We start from the raw sequence: 22,816 nt of genomic DNA, 5'->3' as shown, positions 1-22,816 counted from the left end.
TGGAAGGCAGGACTCATCAGCTTGTAGTCAATGCAGTGCCTGCAACAAAGCTGCTCCAATCCAGAATGCACCCGAGGGAGAAAGATGTCTGAAGTCCTCATAGCTGTCTCATCTGCAAAGTGACTTCCCAGCAGGTTACCTGCCCTCAGCCCTACTGCAAAGGAATCATCACTGTGGGGTCCAGAACCTCAGGTGGGTGTCAGGGCCATCCGTGGGCACTGCAGGAATACTCTTCCGTGGACAGAGTTCACATGTCACCCTCACTGTAGGAAAGTGTCATCTATGGGTGCAGATATCCGTGGAAGTGACATATCTGCTGCCTGCTTTGGCTCAGGGAAGCATGCAGGGCGACACGGAGGCCTCCATGCAGCCTAGTGTCTGTCATCTTGCTGGCTGTGCTGTTTGGGCCAGGCCCTTTCGGGCCTGCCTGAAGGTCAGCCACCCTGTCCAGAGCTTCTCCTGAGCCCCACGAGGACTCACAGACTGTGCCTGGCCCCTTCAAGGGAGGTGGGAGCCAGCAGCTGCCGTCCTTTCTGGGTAGAGGTGGGAAGGAGCCGGGCTGTGCTCGGGTCTGGGGTAGGTAGAGCCTCCGCTGGCCAGCCACTCCCTCAAGGCTGCTGTGTTTACGGAAAAGCAAACCAGGTGTTCTTCCTAAAACTGGGTCCCATAAGAAGACAGTTCTGGCCTCGTCCTTCCCATACACTCCCTGAGAGCCATTCCTGTCCCTTCCACGTTCCAGGGCACGACAGGTGGGCACCCCTGGGCCTGTCTCGGCTCCCTCAGGCTCTTCTCCCTACCTTCCACGTCCTGGTGTGGGGGTGGTGACAGCCGTGGCTCTACAGACCACAGGATCTGGCCCATATGTGACCATTTAACAGAGTATGTGTCCCTAGTCCTGTATGTCCCTTAATTCCTCCCTCCAGCCCCCTAGCTCCCAACTGTAGTATTTAACTGGGCTGGGGCTGCGTAGGGTTGCTCTGTTCTGGCGGTGGCCAGGGACTCATCCAGTGCTTGTAAATAAATAAGACCACGACTCAAAGAAAAAAAAAATAGACATTAGGACAGTTGGGGTCTAAAATGAGGTGGAAGTGACGCATCAACGGTACTTTTCTCGATGTCCTGGGTGGCGTTAGTTTATGTGGGAGACCACCCTTGTTTGCAGGAAACACACACTTAGTTGGGGCGGTACAGAATCCCCTTGTCCACGGATTGTCAAATGGTTCAAGAGGAAACACTTTGTATCGCTTGCAACTTTTCCTATGGATTCTAAACAGTATCACAGTTTCGGAAAATCTTTTTAGCAACCTCTGCATTGCCAGGGTCCTCAGCCCCACCCTGCTCTGCACTGTCCATGTGGCTGCTGGTGGGTCTCTCTATGAACTCCAGCCAATTAATCCTGCTCCTCAGATCTTACTGCTGAATCCCCACTTTCCTGGGACCAGCCTGCCCCTCCTACCCATGGCACTGAAACACAGAGACCCGACACCAGCAGAGCCAGGTCCTCACCCTGGTTGTCACCTTCAGCCCACTGCCCAATGTACACCTGGGCTGAGCCCTTCTTGAGGATGCCAAGGGACAATGACAGGACCAGCTGGGGAAGGCAGGGCAGGGAACTAAAGCCCTGGGACAATCGTGGGTTTGGCACTGAGGGGTGCCAGGGACCATGCTGTAGGATGAATGGGGGCGAATCTGCCCACCAGGCCGTGCTCCTGAGGCCTGCGTCCACTGCCCAGAGGGGCACCTTTTCCCGGGTCCACAGGGAGCCCGTGCTGGCAGGGCCTGCCTGGGCCCTCCAGAGCATCTCTGAATTGTGGAGGAAGAGGCAGGGCCCTGCCTGGGGCTGGGTGGGGCAGGTTTGGGGCCACAGGCTGAGGCTTGGAGGATCCTGGAGGACCTGGGCAGGGGGTGGGCACAGGAGGGGGCAGGCCCCGAGACCAAGAGGAGGACCCTGTCCTGGCCTTGCTCTGAGCCAAGGCCACGCAGCACTGGACTGCTGGGCTGTGGGCTGTGGTTGGCATCACCACACCCGGAAGGCCCATCCCAAGGAGAGATGGGCCCTAGGGGGGCAGGAGCTGGGCCTCGTCCCATCCTTCACACCTGGCTGTGCCCTTGCGCAGTGGCTGTTTGCCCTCAGGACCCAAGCCCCACGGGCCTAGGTAGCCTGTCCGGCTTTGCTCTGGGTTCTTAGGCAGCGCTCGCCGACGCTCGGTACATTTTTGTTGAAGTTGTGGAAGGATCAGTCCTCAACTATGCAGTAGGGTGGCCCTAGAAGTCTGAGATCACGCCCCCCACCCACCCCACATTTTGTAGGTAAGACAGAGACTTGCCTGCCCCAGGTCAGGCAGCAGTGAAGGGAAACACAGAGGGCAAACATAAGCACCCTCTCCTCCCTGAGTGCCACCCGCCTGGCTGAGGGCTCACTGACCCTCAGGGCAGCCTTTGAGCCATCATTGCCCCTCAGGTACCTGAGGGCAGGGGAAGCACGGTTGGTGTTGTCTGGCTACCGAGCAGCAGAGGTGGGAAGCCTCCTTGGGTTGTCTGCTCCGGGGGCTCTGGCCTCCAGATATTTGGTCGTCCCCAGCCCCTCCCAGCTCTGGGCACATGGGCAGGACACAGCTGGGGAGCAGAGCAGAGTAGGCCAGGGCAGAGAAGGGAAGTCTCTGGGCTGGGACGAAGAGCCAGAGATGCAGAGAGGAAGCAAGATGGCGCGAACGAGGAGGCCCCTGGTTCACCACGTAGTCTGCCCAGTTACTAGGGCCAGAAAGTTAGTCGGCCTCAGAGCTGAAGCTGGTCTTTTCTACCCTGGCTCCACCTGGGCTCTAGCCCAGGCTGCGGTCATTTCCAGCTGTGACAGCAGCTTTGACAGCCTCCTAATGGGCCATTTCCTGCAGATGTCAAGATGTGACCTGGACACCAGGCCGGGGCCTGGCGTCCATGCCAGGGACACCTGACTGCCCGATCCCAACCCTGGAAGCACCTCCTAGTCTTCTTTTTGAAACAGGGTCTCACTCTGTTGCCCAGGCTGGAGTGCAGTGGCACCATCTCGGCTCACTGTAACCTCCACCTCCTGGGCTCCAGCGATTCTACTGAGTAGGTGGGATTACAGGCACTCACTATCATGCCATGTTAATTTTTGTTTGTATTTTTAGTCAAGATGGGGTTTTACCATGTTGGCCAGGCTGGTCTCGAACTCTTGGCCTCAAGAGATCCACCCACCTCAGCCTCCCAGAGTGCTGGGATTACAGGAGGCGTGTGCCACTGTTCCCAGCCTCCTCCTAGGCTTTTGAGAGAAACAGACTGTGACTGCCCCAAGTCCTAGTCCCAGCCTAGACACCCCAGGACACCCTTCCTGAGGAAGCCAAGGAAGCAGCCAAGGTGAAAATAGAATCAAGAGTCAGACGTCAAACTACAGAGAATACAGAGCTCAAGGAAGGGTACCCGAAGACTCAGCCCTGCAGCTCCGGACGCGCAGAAGTGATGGTGTCAGCACCCACCATGCATTTTCAGGCTAAGACAGCCCTGCAGCTTTAGCTGCACAAAAGCGATGGCATCAGGGCCAACCGTGCATTTTCAGGCTACTGGGTTTTGCACCTCGTCTACAGTTTTCTCACCCCAAGATTATTTTAAATTTTTAAATTTTTTTTTGAGACAGGGTCTGTCACCCAGGCTGCAGTGCAGTGGCTCTATCAGGGCCCACTGCAGCCTGTGTCTCCCGGGTTCAAGCAATCCTCCCACCTAAGCATCCCAAGTAGCTGGGACTACAGGCACTCACCACCATGCCTGGCTAATCTTCGTATTTTTGGTAGAGATGGGGTTTTGCCATGTTACTCAGGTTGGTCTCAAACTCCTGGGCTCAAACGATCCTCCTGCCTCAGCCTCCTAAAGTGCTGTGATTACAAGCGTGAGCCACTGCACCCAGCTGATTATTCTTTAAAGTTTACAGTTTTCCTCAATTTATTTTTTGGTTTCATTTTTAAAATCTTAAAATGTGGGAGCCATCTGGGAAGTATGTGGGTGTACGTGGGGCCGGGCACCAGTGTCCTGGGCACCCAAGGTGGCCGTCTATGGATTTGAGGCTCACATGTCCCCCAGCAGCTCGGTCACGCTATCACAGAGTTCAGGCCAAGGAATTCCATCTTTCTGGGTCACTGCACACGGGGCAAGTCTCCCAGGAGGCACTGGGCTCAGCCCTCTCCACACCGCGTGCACCAAATACTCCCAGCCCAACCCTGGGAGTTTCACTCCTCTAGACAGACCAGGGTGGCACAGGACAGCCAGGACAGAAGGTGGCACCTGTGCCCTACCCAAAGCCCAATCCCCAGCCCACCAGGATGGGCAGTCCTGGGCTCTCTGACCAGGAGAGATTACAGGACAGTGACCTGTCCAGCCCCTGAGGCCAGGAGAGAGCAGGGTGATGAGTCTCTAAAACCGCCTTCCACTTTCTGTCAGAGAACCGGCCCTGCAGAGGCGTAACCGACAGCCAGGGGAGAAGGAAGGAGCCTTAGAGGACCCGGGCTCGCTCTCTCTTCCGTCATTTAGTTGTGTGTGTCATTTGATGGCCGGGTCTCACCTAGCAGGAGCCAGACTCTGTGCCACACCCAACCAACGGTCTAACCCTGGAATCTGTACCATGACCAGGGAGGAAAAAATAAGGAGGGAGCTTTATTTAATATGAAGGTTGAGGCAGGGCCGGGGAGGGAGGACGCTGTCACTTGGTGATGGTGTTCCTGCAGAGAAGAACAGGGGCATGAGACTGCAGAGGCGGGCACAGGCCACCCCACCCTACCCTACCCTACCAGCCCCTAGCCACTCACGCATTCATGCTCTTGCCGCTGCCGCTGAGCACAATGTAGGGGGTCTTCTGAGCCTTCTGCTTCTCCTGGAGCAGGGCCACGGTACCCAGGGGCGTGTCACTGGAGCTCATCTTCTTCAGGAGCTGCAGGGTCAGAGCCACTCAGCAAGGGCTGCAGCAGGCCCCACACACCAGCCACCCCTGCCAGGCAGGCACAGGCCCCCCACATCCCCAAGGGCACCCACCGCCTCCTCGTCCAGCTTCTTCATCCGCCGCTCTGTCTTCATCTTGCCTGAGCCCTTGCCATGGAAGCGGTGGGACAGCTGCCGGAAAGCCTGGGGACGCAGGTTATGAGGGGAGCTGCAGGGCCCTGGGTGGGGCCGGAGCCACCTGTGCCCACAAGGTGTATAACAACAGGGCAGGTGTTGATTCACCCCAATGCCAGGCCTAGGGTGCAGTGGGAAGGGGATGGGAAAAGAGCACAGACCCTGGGACCCTGCAGGGCCCCAGCAGAGGCTGGGAGGCTGGGAGACCAGCTTGGCTAGTGGATGCGCTGCCATGGTGGCAGAGCATGGGGAACCTGGAGACCTGCCACGCAGGAGCTGGGCCTGGACGCTGGGGCTGGGGCTGGGGTGAAACAAACCCAAGAGAGCATGGGGGCAGCTGAGTGGTGGGGCAGGAGGGTTGGGCAGCCTATGAGAGTGCTGGAAGGGCCTGGACACCGGAATGGCCCTGAGGGCCAGGAAAGCTAGTGAAGAGCTCATGCGGGTGAGGACAGGAGGGCAGAGGTCCAGGGTACCTGTCTGACCCTCCTGCCAAGCCTGCGAAGAGACTGCTGTGCCCACTAGAGACAAACTGAGGCTCAGCCCTCCTCGGCCCTGAGGGCCCCCTCCCCATCCGTGGCACTTCACCAGGCCCCCAGCCAGAGGCTGGTAGAGCCAGGACCCTTGGGCATTGCATGGCCCTGGGCTAGGCCTCCCTGTGGCAGGCCAGGCCTCCGCCTGCAAAAGGCCCTGCTCACCTCCTTGGGTGTGAGTTTCCGGCCTGTCTCGTCCACGTATTCGATCTTAACGTCAGGTTTGTAGCCGTCCTTCTCCTTGAAGTCCTGTGTGAAGCCTCGGTACTCCTCCCTCCGGCTGTACTTGTCATCGATGGCCCTGGCCCGAGACAGAGGGGGCCTTAGTGTGAGGAGTTGCCGCCTGCTGTGGTCCCGCAGCTCCGAGCTGGCACAGGCCCCTCAGCCCTGCACATGCCCCGCCACACTCACATCTTATCCTCGATGCAGTACACGGCTGAGGGCAGCGACTTGTTGGGGGCCTTCACCCGGGCCACCTTCTGCACTGTGGTCTCCAGCAGCCCTAGGGATGGAGGAGTTGTGAGACTTCCAACCCCTTGAGAGCCGCAGCTCCAGGGCCGCCTGAGAAGGCAGAGCAGGCACTGCGGGGGCATCTCTCTTTCCTTGCCTCTGGAAAGCCATCAGGCCGGTTCTACAGGCAAAGCAAAGATGCCTCTTGCCAAATGAGCCCCTTGCCAAGGGCCACTGGCCAGGGAAATGGCAGAGCTGGGGTCCTAACACCAGGGCTCTCCGTGCCACAGCTGAAACAGTTTCAACTCCTCTCTCCTTCCCGGAGCAGGTGTGAAGCCTCAAAGGCAGAACAGACAGACAGATGCCACGGTGGAGGGGAAGGAGTGGCTCTGGGCCGGGCAGCTGGCTCCAGCATTGAGACTGAGAAAAAGGGGCAGCAGAGGGGACCGGAGGGGGCCCTGCCTGCACCTGCCACAGCACCCAGGCCCACCCAAGTCATGGCTGCCCTGAGCTCCCTACCTTTGTTCTGACACAGGAGCAGGGCAGCTGCCAGCCCCCTATTCACGATCGGTTCCTCGTCCAGGATGGTGGTGGAGGAGGCAGAGAACTAGGGGACACATGGCAGGGGTGGTTAGCAGGCCATACCGGCTCCTCTCAGCCCCACCCACTGGTCACCACCCGCCAGGCACCAGGCCTCCACATTTAATTTCCTCATTTACTCCTCAGATCGCCCTGGGAGGTCTGCAGAGCCCACTCTGCATGAGGAGGCTGAGGCTCCGGACACTGAGCCCGGTGCTCACCTCCAGCTTGAGCACCCCCCGACGCCCACCCCCCAGCGGCGTGGCCCTCACATCCTGCTGCTGCTTCTCCTCGTCCAGGTTCACTGTGCTCCAGCCGATGTTCTCCTCCCCGTCAGATTCGGAGCCGCCGTTGGCTGAGCGCTCCTCATCCCGTTCAAAGTCCTGGTGCACAAAAGACCAGGGTCGGCCCCAGCCCCCGGCCGGCCCACCCAGCCGAGGGAAGCAGAGGGCAGGGCCGCCCCAGACGCACCATGAGCTCCTCCTGTTCCTCGCGATTGCCAGCCAGCCCGTAGGTAGGGATCTCCCCCAAGGTGCGGCAGAACTCGGACGTGGCGTTGAACACAATGGCCCCCTTCCGCTCGGGATCCTCATCTTCCTCCCAGCCCCGCTGGCAAGACTCCAGCTTCTTCACAATCTCCACCACCTGGGGGAGGGAGCGGCTGTGGGCAAACCCAGCAGTTTCTGGGGTGATGCCATGGAGACCCAGGAACCCAAGGATCCTCCCTGGCAGCAGCAAGACAGGCCACGCCCACAGCCCATGCAGGCCCAGCTGCTGTCTGCCTCCTGACTCCACTCTGCCTCCTGACTCCACTCTGCACCTCTTTCACTGGGGTCACTCTTCTGCTCCAAACTGGTCAATGGGTTTGGACGCCCTTTGAATGAACACCCAACATCCTACAGGGCCTTCCTGACCAGGCCTGTGCCAATCCCCCTCCAAAGCCCCTCGCACACTACCTCAGCATCAAACTCCTTCCTCCAGGGTCCCTCCTGCCACCCGCCCCTCCCCTGACAAACTCCAGTTTCAGGACTCTGTAGACAGCACTTCTAGAACCCACACAGTGGTGAGGTGGCCCACTCTTTTGACTTCCCATGGCCCAGCTTCTCGCTTCCTACTTCACCAAGAAAGCAGGTTCCGTGACACGGGAAGAGAACCCACTCGTGCTGCCAGCACTGAATCCAGCGACCCCTACACGGGCACCAGCACCCTCTGCTTTCCCTCCTGTTGCAGATGTCCAGCCACACACAACGATTACCCACTATCTCCCCTCTTTAAAAAACTTCTCCCTCAACCCCGCAGCCCAGACAGCGAAGTCTTCACTCCTCAGTGAAGGTTCAAGTCACTATGTCCACTTCTGCACCCCTCTTTCATTTTATATCACATTCATTTTTTAAAAAAATCTTCTGAGGCGGGTGGATTGCTTGAGTTCGGGAGATCGAGACCAGCTTGGGCAACATACCCAAATCCCATCTCTACAAAAAATACAAAAATTAGCCATTGTGGTCGCACACGCCCATAGTCCAGCTACTGGGGAGGCTGAGGTGGGAGGATTGCTTGAGCTCAGGAGATCAAGGCTGCCAAGATCACACCACTGCACTCAAAATAGTGGGCAACAGAGTGAAACCCCATCTCAAAAAATAAATAAAAATAAATTCTTCCAGGGACCGGGTGGTTGCTCACATCTATAATCCTAGCACTTTGGGAGGCTGAGGCTGGAGGATCACTTGAGCCCAGGAGTTCGAGACCAGCCTGGGCAATAAGGTGAAGCACGTCTCTACAAAAAATACAAAGATCAACCAGGCATGGTGGTGTATGCCTGTAGTCTCAGCTACTTGGGAGGCTGGGGTGGGAGGATCGCTTGAGCCTGGAGGTCGAGGCTATGGTGAGCTGTGATCACGCCACTGCACTCAAGCCTGGGCAACAGAGCAATACTCTGTCTCAAAAAAAAAAAAAAAAAAAAAAAATCTTCCAGGACATCCAGGAACATTTTTTTTCTTTTCTAATTTTTGTTTCTTTTTGAGACAGAGTCTCGCTTTGTTGCCCAGGCTGGAGTGCAGTGGCGTGATCTCCGCTCACTGTAAGCTCCACCTCCCGGGTTCACGCCATTCTCCTGCCTCAGCCTCCAGAGTAGCTGGAACCACAGGCACCCGCCACTACGCCTGGCTAATTTTTTTGTATTTTTTTTTTTAGTACAGACGGGGTTTCACTGTACTAGCCAGGATGGTCTCCATCTCCTGACCTTGTGATCTGCCCACCTTGGCCTCCCAAAGTGCTGGGATTACAGACGTGAGCCACCACGCCTGACCAGGAACGTTTATTTTTTAATGAACATTGTAAACATAAAAGGAGGTATATCTAATGCATCATATGCTATTTATTTATTGAGACCATCTCACTCTGTCACCCATGCTGGAGTGCAATGGCATGATCTCGGCTCACTGCAACCTCCACCTCCCAGGTTCAAGTGATCCTCCTGCCTCAGCCCCCTAAGTAGCTGGGACTACAGGTACACGCCTCCACAACTAGCTAATTTTTGTATTTTTAATAGAGACAGGGTTTCACCATGTTTCCCAGGCCGGTCCCAAAACCAACTTCAAGTGATCCACTCACCTCGGCCTCCCAAAGTGCTGGGATTACAGGCGTGAACCACCACACCCGGTTGATATGTTGTTTTTTTTTTTTTTTTTTTTTTTTTTTGAGACAGAGTCTCGCTGTTAGCCAGGCTGGAGTGAAGTGGCACGATCTTGGCTCACTGCAACCTCCGCCTCTCTGGTTCAAGTGATTCTCCTGCCTCAGCCTCCTGAGTAGCTGGGATTACAGGCATGCACCACCATGCTCAGCTAATTTTTTTTTTTTTTTGTATTTTTAGTAGAGAGGGGGTTTCACCATGTTAGCCAGGATGGTCTCAATCTCCTGATCTTGTGATCCACCCGCCTCGGCCTCCCAAGTGCTGGGATTACAGGCATGAGCCACCGCACCCGGCCGCTGATAGTTTTTAAAACAGTAACTAAACACACACCCATGTCCCTCTGCCTGGGGCTGGGGCAGCATCACTAACGCCCTGCCCAGACCTGAGTGTCCCCTCGCCATCCATGGTCATGACTCACCGGCTTGTCTTCATGGCTTTGGCACATAAGGACCTGCCCTTGAACAGTTATTTTGTTGTGTATTAATTATTCTATAACCTGAGTCACACTGTATGACTCTTCTATGATTTGTTTTGTAAAAAAATCTGTGCCTCCGAGAGTAACCCTGATGCACACGGCTGTAGCTCATCAGTTTCCACTATGGAATCACAGCCCGTGAGCTGGATGCTCCTTGATCTGGCTCTCTAGCCCACTGAGGATGGACTTTTTTTGTCAGAAGTACTGCGGCTGCAGGCCCACTGACAATGTCTCCTGGTGCACGTGGACACACTTGGGAGAGGTGTGGGGGTGGGCCCCAGGCACACACACATTCCCTCTCTTGTCTGATTAGACTCCTGCCCATGGCTGTGAGCAGCGTGGCCGAGGATTCTGGCCGCTCCATGTCCTTTACTCCTACTCGCTACTGTCAGGCTTGGACCTTTCTGCGGAATTGTTGGCGGGTGGCAGGTGCCTCACCATTTTGGCTCACCTTTCCGTGATCCCTCCTGAAGCTGGATTCACCGGGTATTTCCTGGTCAGTTTGGCTTTCTCTTCTGTGAACTGCCTGTCTTATCTACACCTTTCGCCTATTTTTCTGTTTTGTTGATTTGTGTTTATATACTCTTGACACCAACCCATTCTTGGTTGTATATATGGGCAAATATCTTCTTTTTGGTCTGCCTTTTTATATTCTTCATGATATGTTTTGTAAAAAAAAAAAAAAAAAAAAAAACTTACATTCTCAATGTCTTTTTTTTTTTTTTTTTTTTTTTGAGACGGAGTCTCGCTCTGTCGCCCAGGCTGGAGTGCAATGGCGCGATCTCAGCTGACTGCAAGCTCCACCTCCCGGGTTCACACCATTCTCCTGCCTCAGCCTCCCGAGTAGCTGGGACTACAGGCGCCCGCCACCACGTCCGGCTAATTTTTTTTTGTATTTTTTTTTTTTAGTAGAGACGGGGTTTCACTGTGTTAGCCAGGATGGTCTCATCTCCTGACCTTGTGATCCGCCTGCCTTGGCCTCCCAAAGTGCTGGGATTACAGGCGTGAGCCATCGCACCTGGCCATGTTCTCAATTTCTATGTAGTTACATGTTCACTTTTTTCTTCATGGTTTCTTGAAGAAACTCACCCATGGAACCTATGGGTTTCTTGTTTTTTTTGACACAGGATCTTGTTCTATCACCCAGGCTGGAGTACAGTGGTCCAATCATAGCTAACTATAACCTCGAACTCCTAGATTCAAGCAATCCTCCTGCCTTAGCCTCCAGCGTAGCCGAGGCTTCAGACACATGCCACCATGCCCAGCTAATTAAAAAAACATTTTTAGAGATGGGGTTGGTGGGGTGGGGAGTCTTGCTATGTTGCCCAGGCTGGCCTCAAATTCCTGGCCTCAAGCAATTCTCCTGCCTTGGCTATGCTAACAACTTAAAAGATCTTTTCTACCAAAAAGTTATAAATGTAATTTCCTTAATTTGATTCCAAAATGTTAAGTTTTTACTTTGAAGTTCTTAATCTATCTGCAAGGTGTGAGGTACAAACCCAATTTCATTTTCTCCCCAAATAGATAATGGACTGTCCCACACCCACTCGCTGCACCGATGAGCGTCTCTTCCCACTGGGACACGATTCCGTCTCGGGGCCCCTCTGTTGGGTCTCTCTGTACTATTAGTATATCCTTATGCAATCCCACACTGCCACAATGCCCCTACTTTATCCAATTTCAGAATCAGTTTGCCAGCTTCCAAAACAATCCCTATTGGGATTTTTACTGGAATTGCATTTAACCTAGAAATGAACTACATGAGATGGACATCTTGATAATATATTGTCCTATCTAGGAATTGTGTACCCCCTAAATTCATATGGGGAAGCCCTAACCCCCAATGACTGTATGTGGACAGAGCACCTTTAGGGAGGTGGAGATTGCAGTGAGCCGAGATAGAGCCACTGCACCCCAGCCGGGGTGACAAAGTAAGACACTGTCACAAAACAAAACAACTCCTCAATTCCAAGGATCCTTTCTGTCCTCTCCATCCTTTCTTTCTAGCTCATTGACTGTATTAACTTCAACCCAGGCCAGGCACAGTGGCTCACGCCTGTAATCCCAGCACTTTGGGAGGCCAAGGCGGGTGGATCACGAAGTCAGGAGATCGAGACCATCCTGGCTAACACGGTGAAACCCCGTCTCTACTAAAAAATACAAAAAATTAGCCAGGCGTGGTGGCGGGCGCCTGTAGTCCCAGCTACTTGGGAGGCTGAGGCAGGAGAATGGTGTGAACTCGGGAGGCGGAGCTTGCAGTGAGCAGATATCGCGCCACTGCACTCCAGCCTGGGGAACAAAGCAAAACTCCACCTCAAAAAAAAAAAAAAAAACAAAACACTAAAAATAACCACTTCAATCCAGTAATTCTTCAACCACATCACAACTCCAGGCCCTGTCCTCACACCCATCATTCTCTGTTATGTCCCTCATTACCCAGTTTAGACTCGGGGGAAATCAACAGAACTTCTCCTTTGTGAAACCCTTAACTGCCTTGTCCCTCCTCCCTAGAAAACCCAATCCTCAATCCCACAGTCCACTGCTTCAGGGCATTAATCCCACCATCCCCTCCTCAGCTCATGAATCCCACCATCCCCCTCCTCAGCTCATGAATCCCACCATCCACGCTGCCCGGCAGGCCTGCTCATCTCCGTGGTGTATCTGCCCTCCACTCTCCAGAACAGCATCTCCTGTCTCTTCGCACTGCCACCCCTGCCACCTCTTCACTGGAAAACACCAGAACAATCGGGTATGGGCTGCCCTGACTTCCCCTAAACAAGGTCACCCACAGTTGCTGTGCCCTCCCCACCTTCCCTCCCGAAATAAACGATGACACGAGCTGGCTTCACTCAAGTCCACCCTCCACTTGTACTCTAGGCCCCACCACTGCCTGCCAAAATCTTTTTCTTCTTCCATCATAAATTTGTCTCTCCCACATACTCTAGAATCTCCATTAGTCAGAAAAGGCTCTTTTGCGGGTGGGAGACTTGACTGGATGCTGCTTACAACAAAAAATTAAAAAGACATTTTGGCGGATAACTGGAAAATCTGGGCATGCAAGCTGCTGTTTTATAGCATTTATGGGCTTGTTAGGGCAGTGTGGCTATGCGGGAGAAGGCCCTGATTTCGCCAGATGCCTGCTGAAGTCGTTAAGGATGCAATGTCATGATATCTGCAACTAGCAGTGGTCAGGAAAAAAAGACAAGAAAGAAAAGAACTGTAACAATGTTCATAATTACTCACTCTAGAGGACAAAGGTGTTCACTGTGATAGGCTTTCCACTTTTTTGCCTGCACAGTGTGTGGGGTGTGGCTCATATGTTTAAAAAACCTTCTAGGTGGCCGGGTGTGGTGGTTCATGCCTATAATCCCAGCACTTTGGGAGGCTGAGGCGGGTGGATCACGAGGTGAGGAGTTTGAGACCAGCCTGACCAACATGGTGAAACCCTGTTTCTTCTAAAAAATACAAAAATCAGCTGGGCGTGGTGGCACACACCTGTAGTTCCAGCTACTCAGGAGGCTGAGGCAGGAGAACTGCTTGAGCCCAGGAGGTGGAGGTTGCACTGAGCCGAGATCGTGCCACTGCACTCCAGCCTGGTGACAGAGCGAGACTCCATCTCAAAAAGCAACAACAACAACAACAAAAACTTTCTAGGCTAGACTGGGCCTGGTGGCTCATGCCTGTAACCCCAGCACTTTGGGAGGTAGAGGCGAGAGGATCGTTTGAGCTCAGGAATTTGAGACCAGCCTGGGCAACATACTGAGACCCACAGGCGCATGCCTGTGGTCTCAGCTACTTGAGAGCCTGAGACAGGAGGATACCTTGAGCCCGGGAGTTCAAGGCTGCAGTGAACTATGATCGCACCACTGCAATCGACCTGGGCAACAGAGCGAAACCTTGTTTCTTAAAACAACAACAAAAACGACCTCCTAGGTGAGTCTAATGTGCAGGCAGGCTTCGATCCATGGGGCTAGAAACCCTTATGTTCATTTCAGTCATAAAACAGCCCTGTCAGCCTATCGCCCCATTTCTCTGTTCCTTTTCAGACCCAGGCCAGGCAAACTATGTCCCACCCCCTGTTCTTAGAAATAAAGTGTTACTGGGACCCAGCCATGCCCACTCACTTACAGACTGTCTTGGCTGTTTTCCCTATAACAGCAGAGCATCCAAGGTGCCTGACAGAGACCATATGCCCTTAAACCTCAAATACATCCTCTCCAGCCCTTCAACAGTAAGCCTGGCCTCCGTTCCGGGTTCAGCCCTCACTTCCTCAAGTCCCGGGTCCTCCAGGTCCTGAATCCACTGCAGCTGTCCCCACTTTGCCTCCCAGTAGTATCAGAAGCTTCCCTCCCTTCCTCCCTCTCCTGGACACCCTCTCTTGGCTTCTTCCTAGGTGAGAAGTGTGGGGTAGGGCTAAAAGTGTGGCCTCTGGAATGATGGAGGTGACAGAACCTTCCTCATAGGGTGTTGCTGGGAGAATGGAATGAATCAACAAACACAGAGCATGTGAGCAGTGCCCGGCCCACTGTGCCTGTGGGGCAGCGATGACCATGGGCTCAAGGCTCCTCGTGTTGGCCCCGACCTCTCTCTCCATCTCAGCTCACACCACCCCCTCACTCTCTGCTCTGCTCCAGCCTCCCTGGCCCTCAGGCACTCTAAGGTCGCTTCTCCTGAGACACCTGCTGGTTGGTCTACTGCCTAAACGCCAGCCTGGGGCTGCCACCTGCTGCCACCCCTAACCCCCCGCAAGGCTGGCTCCTCTGTGTGACTCAAGTCTCAGCTGAACTAGTACCTTGGAAAGGTCTTCCATGCAGTCTGCTGTCTAAGATCACAACCCCCAGCACATTATCTTGGTTTACCAAGTGCCCAGCTCCCATCACCATCAGAAATTACCGTTCCTGCATTCACAAAGTCACTGCTGCTCCCCACACTCTCCCCCACACACTCTAGACAGCCAGCTCCATGAGCGCAGGGCCCCATGGCTGTCCTGTTCACCAATGACCTTCTCGGCCCGAGAACAATGCACTACTCACAGCAGGCATTCAACAAACATGCACAGAAAAGAGAGGCGAGGAAAGGATCCCCTACTAAAGCAGGCATCTAAAAATTTTTGCAAAACATGACTTTAAACAGAAAAGAGGGCTGGGCGCGGTGGCACACACCTGTAATTTTAGCATTTTCGGAGGCAGAAGTAGGCAGATCATGAGGTCAGGAGTTGGAGACCAGCCTGGCCAACATGGTGAAACACTGTCTCTACTAAAAATACAAAAATTAGCAGGGTCTGGTGGCAGGCGCCTGTAATCCCAGCTACTCGGGAGGCTGAGGAATGAGAATCACTTGAACCTGGGAGGTGGAGGTTGCAGTGAGCCGAGGCCGCGCCACTGCATTCCAGCCTGGGCGACAGCGCGAAACTCTGTCTCAAAAAAAAAAAAAAAAAAAAACCCAGAAAACAAAAAACAAATGGAAAGGAGGCTTCAGACAGGAATGTGGCTATCGCCTATGACACAGGTGCTCGTGAGGACAGGTGACTGCCGACGCACTGGTAGCCCTAGGCCTGCCCGTGCCCAGCCTCACCTTCTCGCCACTGTCTCGTAGCTCCTGTAGCTGCTGTAACTGTCGCAGCCGGCGTCCCTTCTCCAGCTGCTTCTGCAGCTCCAGCTCTGCCTCATCCTCCTCCAGCACCTGCGGGGACCCCGGGGGTGGACCTCCACCTTCCTCTGGGGGAAACACAGGGGATGCCTGCTCAGACCATCTCCTCCAACCCAGGGCTCCTGTCCCTGCCCCTTCCCACCCCCTGGCCAGGCCCTCACCCTCATCACTGATGTCCATGTTCTCCACTCGGGTGTCATCCGACGGCAGGGGCTGAGGCACGGGCTCCTTCTCCTCCTCCACCTCAGACACTCGGCGGCGACCCCGTCCCCGCAGTCTGAGGGAAAGAGGCCTCTCTGGTGAGCACCGGCCCCCAGGCCACCCCAGCCCAGCCCTCTCGCCCCACCACTGTGTCCAAGCCCACCTGGAACCAAAGTCCCCATCCTGAGTCTGGTCCCCGAGAGGCAGCAAGTCATCCGCCCGCACTACTACCTCCTTCTCCTTCTTGCGGATTTTCTTCACCCTCCGCTTGGTCTTTTTAAACGTCACCTGAGGGGAAGAAGGGCGAGACATGGGGCAGGGGCAACAAAAAGGCAGGCCGCCACAAGCCCTCGAGGGTGAGTGCTTCTTTGGTGTTCCTCTGTGCTAGCCACTGTCCTGAGCGCTTCCCACATATGAGCAACACGTGGGGTGGTTACTATCTCCACTCCACTGGTGAGCTAGGGAAACCGGGGCACAGAGAGGTTAAGTATCTTCCCCAAGGTTGCCCAGCTCCTAGGTGGGAGAGCTGGGCAGTCTGGCTCCAGAGTCCTGCTCTTACCCACTGAGCAAGACGCCTACCGCACCAGCTGTCTACCTCACGCTCACACAGTCACTCTGCGGACAGAATCCATGCACACCTTTCCAGTCACCCCTCACCCACGCTGTCACTCATCCTCACAGCAACCTCAGGAGGCGGCTCCTGTCACTGCCACTCCAGATGGGGCGCCCCAGGCTCACAGTTAAATGGCTTACCCAAGGCATGAGCTGGCAGCATGGCAGAGCCGAAACAGACTGGGGCCCATCTGGCTCAGCAGCCCTGACCCGTCCACACCTGGTGCCTCCCCGGGTTGCCATTTACTGCTCGCCCATGAGGCCAAGCGCTTTGTGAACACAAATACTCGCCCTCTCTTCTCAGTGCCTGCAGGCAGTGCAGGAGCCCTGGCGGGGAGGGAGAATCGTGACCCCGAGTATAAGGCGCAAGAAGGCTCACCATCTCCTCAGGCGTGAGGTATTCGGAGGCTAACCGGGGCCCCACCGTGCTCAGGGACTGAGCCTGCAGCCGCAGCTTGGCCCGGATCTCCTCCAGCTCCCGCTCCCGCAGGCCATCGGCCGTGCCGCCCTGCTCCAAGCGGAAGGAATGCGGCCGTTCCCCCTCAAGCTCTTCGTCATACTTGGACAGGATAGAGCGAGTTTTTTGCTGCAAGGCAAGAGGTACAGGTTGGGACCCAGGCTGGCTCCTGAAAAGCCACTGAGCCACCACCTCCTCAGAGCCCCCATTGCCAACATTCTCCGCCCCAGCCCCCACTGCCCAGCCTGCCCGGGCCGTGCCTGCGCCAGGTCGTCCACGCTCTCGTCCTCGGCATAGGGCAGGTAGTCAGGCTTTTTCTTCCGCAGCTCCACATTTTTCTCTGCCCGCTCCTTATCCACCAGGTTCACGTTCACCAGCACGTCCTCCTCCTCCTGCAGCACACCTGGGGGCAGCACAGAGCAGTGGCCATTCACACTTGTCCGCAACTCAGCAGAGGCTGTGCCCCCACCCAGGGCACCCAGCTCGCATCACCTTTGTCCTTGAGGGTGAGGATCATGGTCTCCCCTTCTCGGAAGGAATCAATGGCATGCTCCACGGTGAGGCCCTGCAGGTCCCGGGCACTGTACAGGTCCTAAGGGAAGAATCGGCAAGTCAGGAACCTCCCTCCACGCACCCAACCTCGGGATTCCAGTAGCAAGGTCACCAATGCCCCCTGCACCACCCGCCCTGGCTGCTGCAGCCTCACCTGCCGCCTCTGCCCGAACTCCTCCTCCACCAGAGTGCTGACACCAAATTCTTGGTCCATCTCCTCCAGTAACTTGGCCTACGGGACAGGGAGGGGTGACCTAGGACCTCAGGCCACTCAGCATCACCAGAAAACACTCAGGGCTCTACCAAGCGGAGTGCAAAAAGGGCAGGCCTTGCAGGAAAGCTGCTGAGATCCAAAGTGGATGCTACCGACCACGGCCCTTCCCCTCTCCGAGCCCCATCTCACCTCTCTGGGGTCGGCCCCTGCCTCAGTGCCCAGTCAGGCCACCAGAAGCACTAGGCAACCACCCCATGCTGCCCAGGTGCTCACCCTCTTCTCTGCCAGGTCCTTCTCCTTCTGCAGCTGCCGGCTCCTCTCGATCCAGGCTGCAGTGTCGTCCAGCCAGGGATCATCCTCTCCTAGGGTCTTTATCTTTCTGAAGAGGAGAGAAAGTGATGCTCAAGGAGCCCAGCTCCTGCTCCCCACCCCACTCAAGAGGCAGCCAAGGATGGTGGCCTCCCCAGCCCTTCCCTTGCCTGCCCTGGCCAGGACCCCTCACCCCAGCTTTTGGTTCAGCAGGCGCTTCTCCTTGGCAGCCGCCAGCTTCTCCCGCAGCTCTTCTCGCTGTCGCAAGGCCATAGGGTTGATGACATCAGCTGTCACGGGCTCCTCCTTGGTGCCCGCCTCTGGAAGGGGGGCCCAGACGTGAGGCTATGCCCGCCCATGGCTGGTGGGGAGAGGAGGGAGCCACTCACCCTGCCCCCTTCCAGCTCAGGGGGCCAGAAGGGGTCAGGACAGGAAGGAACAATCCTTCACCTCCCTGCTCCCACTTCGTCCCCACACTCCTGGCCAACCCATGCAGCACGACAAGACCCTCTGTGGCTTTCCAAAGCCCCTCAAATCGTGCTTTAAAGAAAAACAACAAACCCACCCTGCACAGCCCAGTCTGCAGCAAGTGTGCACATCTTCCAGTCCATCTAACAACTCCTCACAGCCAGAGTGAGTATGCGACGGCCACGGCTCCAACTCAGAGAGCAGCAAGGAGGGACCTCGTGCCTTCCGGCAAATATGCACGTGTAAGACCACTAAATGGTGCTGAACCTGCCCTCTAACCCCACCTTCTTCAAAGACCCCTTCAGGTGGCCTCTTTCCCCCAAACCCTATCCTCAGCCCCATACTCACCCTTCTTGATGGCATTAACCTCCAAGGGTTTCAGCCCCAACTTTGCCCGGAGTTTACTGAGAACAAGAGATACAAGTGTTAGGGGCTATGGAAGACACAGGGCGCCATGTGCATTTCCAGACAGACAGGAGGAGAAACAGGGTGGGAGTGAGTGGTCCCAAACACACAGTCTGCCCCAGGCAGCCTAGGACACCGGGAAGGGCCCTGGCCTCCAAAGCAGGAAACATGGGCGCCAGCCTGGTCTGCATCTAACCAGTGAATGCCACCTTACTCTTAGGTTTTAGTTTTCTCTTCTATAACTCAACTGTTGGCTAAGATGATTTAAACAATCTTTCCAACTCCGATTAGCACAACTTTCATGTGAGAAAGCCTCCCCCGTGCTGGCCCCAGAGCCACCTCTCTTAGAAAAACAAAGTAGAAACAACGGAGACAGTACTCACTTAGTCTCCTCGATGCTGAGTGAGGAGGCATCGCCTGAGCTAGTTTTGGAGCTGGCAGCTGGAACAAGAAGAAGCACGGCTCAGGAGCTGAACACAGGGCCAAGAATCCAGCATCGTTGGCTCCAGCTGCAGGATCAAAGATGAGGGCCCCGCACCAGCACCTGGGCCTGCTGAAACACCAGAAAACAGCAGCTTCCTCCACCCAAGCTCCCCAGCAGCTCCTCTGCCCGAGTCGTCTCAGAGCCCTGCCTCTTCTGTGCACCTTCCTTTCCTGACCCAAGACATCCAAAATGCTGCAGTCACCACTCTGCCCTCTACTTTTTTCTTTCATTTTTTTTAAGAGACAAGGTCTGGGCCGGGTATGGTGGGTCATGCCTGTCATCCCAGCACTTTGGGAGGCCGAGGCAGATGGATCACGAGGTCAGAAGTTTGAGAACAGCCTGGCCAAGATGGTGAAACCCTGTCTCAACTAAAAATATAAAAATTAGCCAGGTGCGGTGGTGCACACCTGTACTCCCAGATACTCGGGAGGCTGAGGTAGGAGAACTGCTTGAACCCAGGAGGCAGAGCTTGCAGCGAGCTGAGATCGTGCCACTGCACTCTAGCCTGCGCAACAGAGCAAGACTTTGTCTCAAAAAAACAAAACAAAACAAAAAAGCAACTCTTCCTTTCCTGCATTCCCATCCCACATCCTACCTTCTCCTTTATCTTAAAGGCTTCTCTCTCCACCTGGGCCCTGGATCCCAACCTCTCCAGGCTCCCCAAGGTCACCAGCCTCCTTGTTTCTAAATCTAATGGGTTCTTTTCGGTTCTGGTTTTGCTTGACCTCCTGTGGTATGTGGGACTGCTGATCACTCCCTCCCTCTAACAATACTCTCTTTCCAAAGTTCCTACGACACAAAGGTTTTCCTGCCTTTTTGGTTACTGTCTCGTTTTTTTGGTAACATCCTTCTCTGCCTACTACTAACATAAGGGTATTTCTCAGGTTCTAGTCCTGACTCCTCCTTCTCATGTCACATTCTTTCAGGGGATTCACTGGCCACCCAGACACTGACTCCCAATGGCCTTATCCAGTCCAAACTCTGGATTTCCCCATTACCATCAACCTTGACAACCCCCAAAGTGAATTATCTCCCCCCTACCCCCGCTCCAAATCTGCTTCTCTTCTCTACTCCTCAATTTCAGTAGAAATGACACCCATTACCTATCTAGCTGCTCAAGCCAAAATTCAAGGAGTCATCCTCCATTCCTTCTTCCCACCCTCATACAAGTGCTGAGTTCTGTTCATTCCTCCTCCAAAACACCTCTCCAACCTGTCCACTTCTCTCAATCCTACTGTTGCTGCCTTGGTGCAGGCCACCATCAGCCCTCGCCTGGCCCATAGCCCTCCTGGTTTCCTGGTCTCCAGTCCTGACTACCTTTGACTAAGTTCTCAATCCAGTGATGTTTACAAAATACGGATCTGAGCAACTCACTCCTCAACTCACATCCATGGCTCCCTACTATCCTCAAGACAATCTTCAGTTCTTAACAGAGCCTACAGTACAGGGTCCTTTGTGTTCACATCCTTGCCTATCTTACTCCCTCATTTCTCTACCATGCGCCTTACACGATTCGTCCAATACCAGGTTTTTCTTGCCTCTGTATATGCTGACACTACTTCATTCACTCATTCAACATATTTATTGAGAATCTGACTGTACCAGACAACTGAGGAAAACAGAAGCCCTCTGTTCTCAAGGAGCTAAGTGGAGAAAGTCAACCTCTAATCCCAAACAACCGCAGAAAGACTTTTTTCTTTTTGAGACAGAGTCTCGCTTTGTTGCCCAGGCTGGAGTACACTGGCGGGACCGCAGCTCACTGCAACCTCTAACTCCTGGGCTCAAGGGATCCCGTAGAAAGACTATTTAATAGAGTTGATAGACAGCTTAGGGGTTTCCTGGCCTGGAGAGCTTCGCTGACACTGCGCGCACACCCAGACCCACGCTTTCCGGGACCCCTGCCCGACCCGCCCCCCTGCGCAAGCTCCGCCTCCTCACCGGCCTCGTAGCCGTCATCGCGCTTCTCCCGCTTCACGCGCCGCTCCGAGGGCTCTGCCTGGCTGCGGTCCCGCCCGTGCGTGCTGCTCCGTGCCTCAGCTTCGGCCCCGCGCCGCCCGCTCCCGCGCTCGCCCCCGCGTTCCCGGCTCCGCTTCCGTCGTTCGCCACCGCTACCGCCACTGCCGCCACTCCGGTGCTTGTGTTTTTTGTGTTCCCGGTGCCGCGGCGGCTGCTCCGTGGCGCCCCCGGTGCCGGCCGCCGCCGTCGTCCCGGCCGCCTCCTTCTCTCCGCGATGCTTCTTGGACGACCCCATAGTGGCACGTCCACTCCGAGCCCGGCTGCTGCCGAGCCCAGACAACGCAAAATGGGAATACTTCCGGGTCGCTCGGCAGCCGCTGTCGTGTTGCCGGAAACTAAGAGCGGCTGCTTCCGTCGCTCGCCTTGGAGCCTGCCCCAGAGGCTCATGGGAAGGCCGGGATCAGCGCTCGACTGCACCTTCGCGCGGTCTCGGGTCGGGCGGGCGGGCTCTTTGAACCAGTGGTGCCATTGCGCATGCGCTCCTCAAGGGAAGCGGAATTTACCCGGAGGTGGGATCCCAGAACTGGAAGGACTTAGAGTCCATTAAGCCAGTGTCTTCGTGGCTGGAAGTTCCTCCCCGGCCTCCCCGCGCTTGCACTTCACCGGCAACGGGGTGTTCACTACCTCACGGTCTTTCTGTAGACACCTCCCTCCTACAATGGGCGCTCGCTTAGTGGACTCCTAGGGTCGTGGCTCCAACGGGTGTTGTTTTCCCGAGATTTCCAGTTCCACAGCCCAGTTTCAGACCCGCTATAACCAGTATCGTCAGGGAACGCTTCCTTCCCACGTTCCCTGCTTTGTTTTGTTTTTTCCCTTTAGATAGGATCTCACTCTGTTGCTCAGGCTGGAGTGCAGTGGCGCGATCACAGCGCACTGCAGCCTCGACCTCCTGGACTCAAGTGATCCTCCCACCTCAGCCTTCCCAGTAGCTGGGACTACGAGCGTACGCTACCATGCCCCTTTAACTTTTGTATTTTTTTGTAGATGGTTGGTGAGGGGCCGGGGGTGGGGTCACTATGTTGGCCAGGCTGGTCTCGAACTGCTGAGCTCAGGCTATCCACCCGCCTTGGCCTCCCAAAGTGCTGAGATTACAGGCATGCGCCACTGCGCCTGGCCCTGGATTGGATTTTTAAGACCCGTGCTCCGTGTAAAGACTGTTAAGGAGCTCCACATGGGCGTCAGTGTATCCGTGGAACCCCTGAAATTTAATGCAAAATATGGCACATCTGTGTGTATGAGTTTTTTTCTTGAGGAGAGCAGCCCTAACTTAACTACTGGGACTTAAAACCCCAGAGCAGGCCGGGCGCGGTGGCTCACGCCTGTAATCCCAGCACTTTGGGAGGCCAGGGCAGGCGAATCACGAGGTCAAGAGATCAAGACCATCCTGGCCAACATGGTAAAACCCCGTGGTGGTGCACGCCTGTAGTCCCAGCTACTCAGGAGGCTGAGGCAGGAGAATCGCTTGAACCTGGGAGGCAGAGGTTGCAGTGAGTCGAGATCACACCATTGCACTCCAGCCTGTTGACAGAGCGAGACTCCGTCTTTAAAAAAAAAAGCCCAGTGCACACAATCCCAATCTCTCCTGAAACCCACCCCCCCCCCCCCCAC

General features: G+C 55.3%; 1 protein-coding gene across 1 annotated transcript; it reads right to left on the bottom strand.

The window, feature by feature from the left end:
* Nucleotides 1-4,642: 4,642 nt before the first annotated feature.
* Nucleotides 4,643-21,618, bottom strand: SART1 (spliceosome associated factor 1, recruiter of U4/U6.U5 tri-snRNP). The gene is made up of 20 exons (XM_055261554.2): nt 21,131-21,618; nt 19,092-19,149; nt 18,652-18,707; nt 18,029-18,155; nt 17,800-17,905; nt 17,467-17,544; nt 17,253-17,352; nt 17,021-17,163; nt 16,683-16,889; nt 15,855-15,979; nt 15,652-15,767; nt 15,416-15,558; nt 7,149-7,322; nt 6,950-7,060; nt 6,618-6,705; nt 6,060-6,150; nt 5,814-5,949; nt 5,038-5,127; nt 4,815-4,936; nt 4,643-4,727 (listed from the first exon to the last, which is right to left on the bottom strand). Exons 1-20 carry the CDS (start codon nt 21,441-21,443, stop codon nt 4,709-4,711), a joined length of 2,403 nt encoding a protein of 800 aa, XP_055117529.2. The 5' UTR covers nt 21,444-21,618; the 3' UTR covers nt 4,643-4,708.
* Nucleotides 21,619-22,816: the final 1,198 nt, after the last annotated feature.

This window comes from Symphalangus syndactylus, chromosome 1 (assembly GCF_028878055.3).
Source record: "Symphalangus syndactylus isolate Jambi chromosome 1, NHGRI_mSymSyn1-v2.1_pri, whole genome shotgun sequence".
NCBI classification, from domain to species: Eukaryota; Metazoa; Chordata; class Mammalia; order Primates; family Hylobatidae; genus Symphalangus; species Symphalangus syndactylus.
The sequence above is the reverse complement of the archived record's forward strand: the minus strand, read 5'-3'. Positions and strand labels throughout refer to the sequence as shown.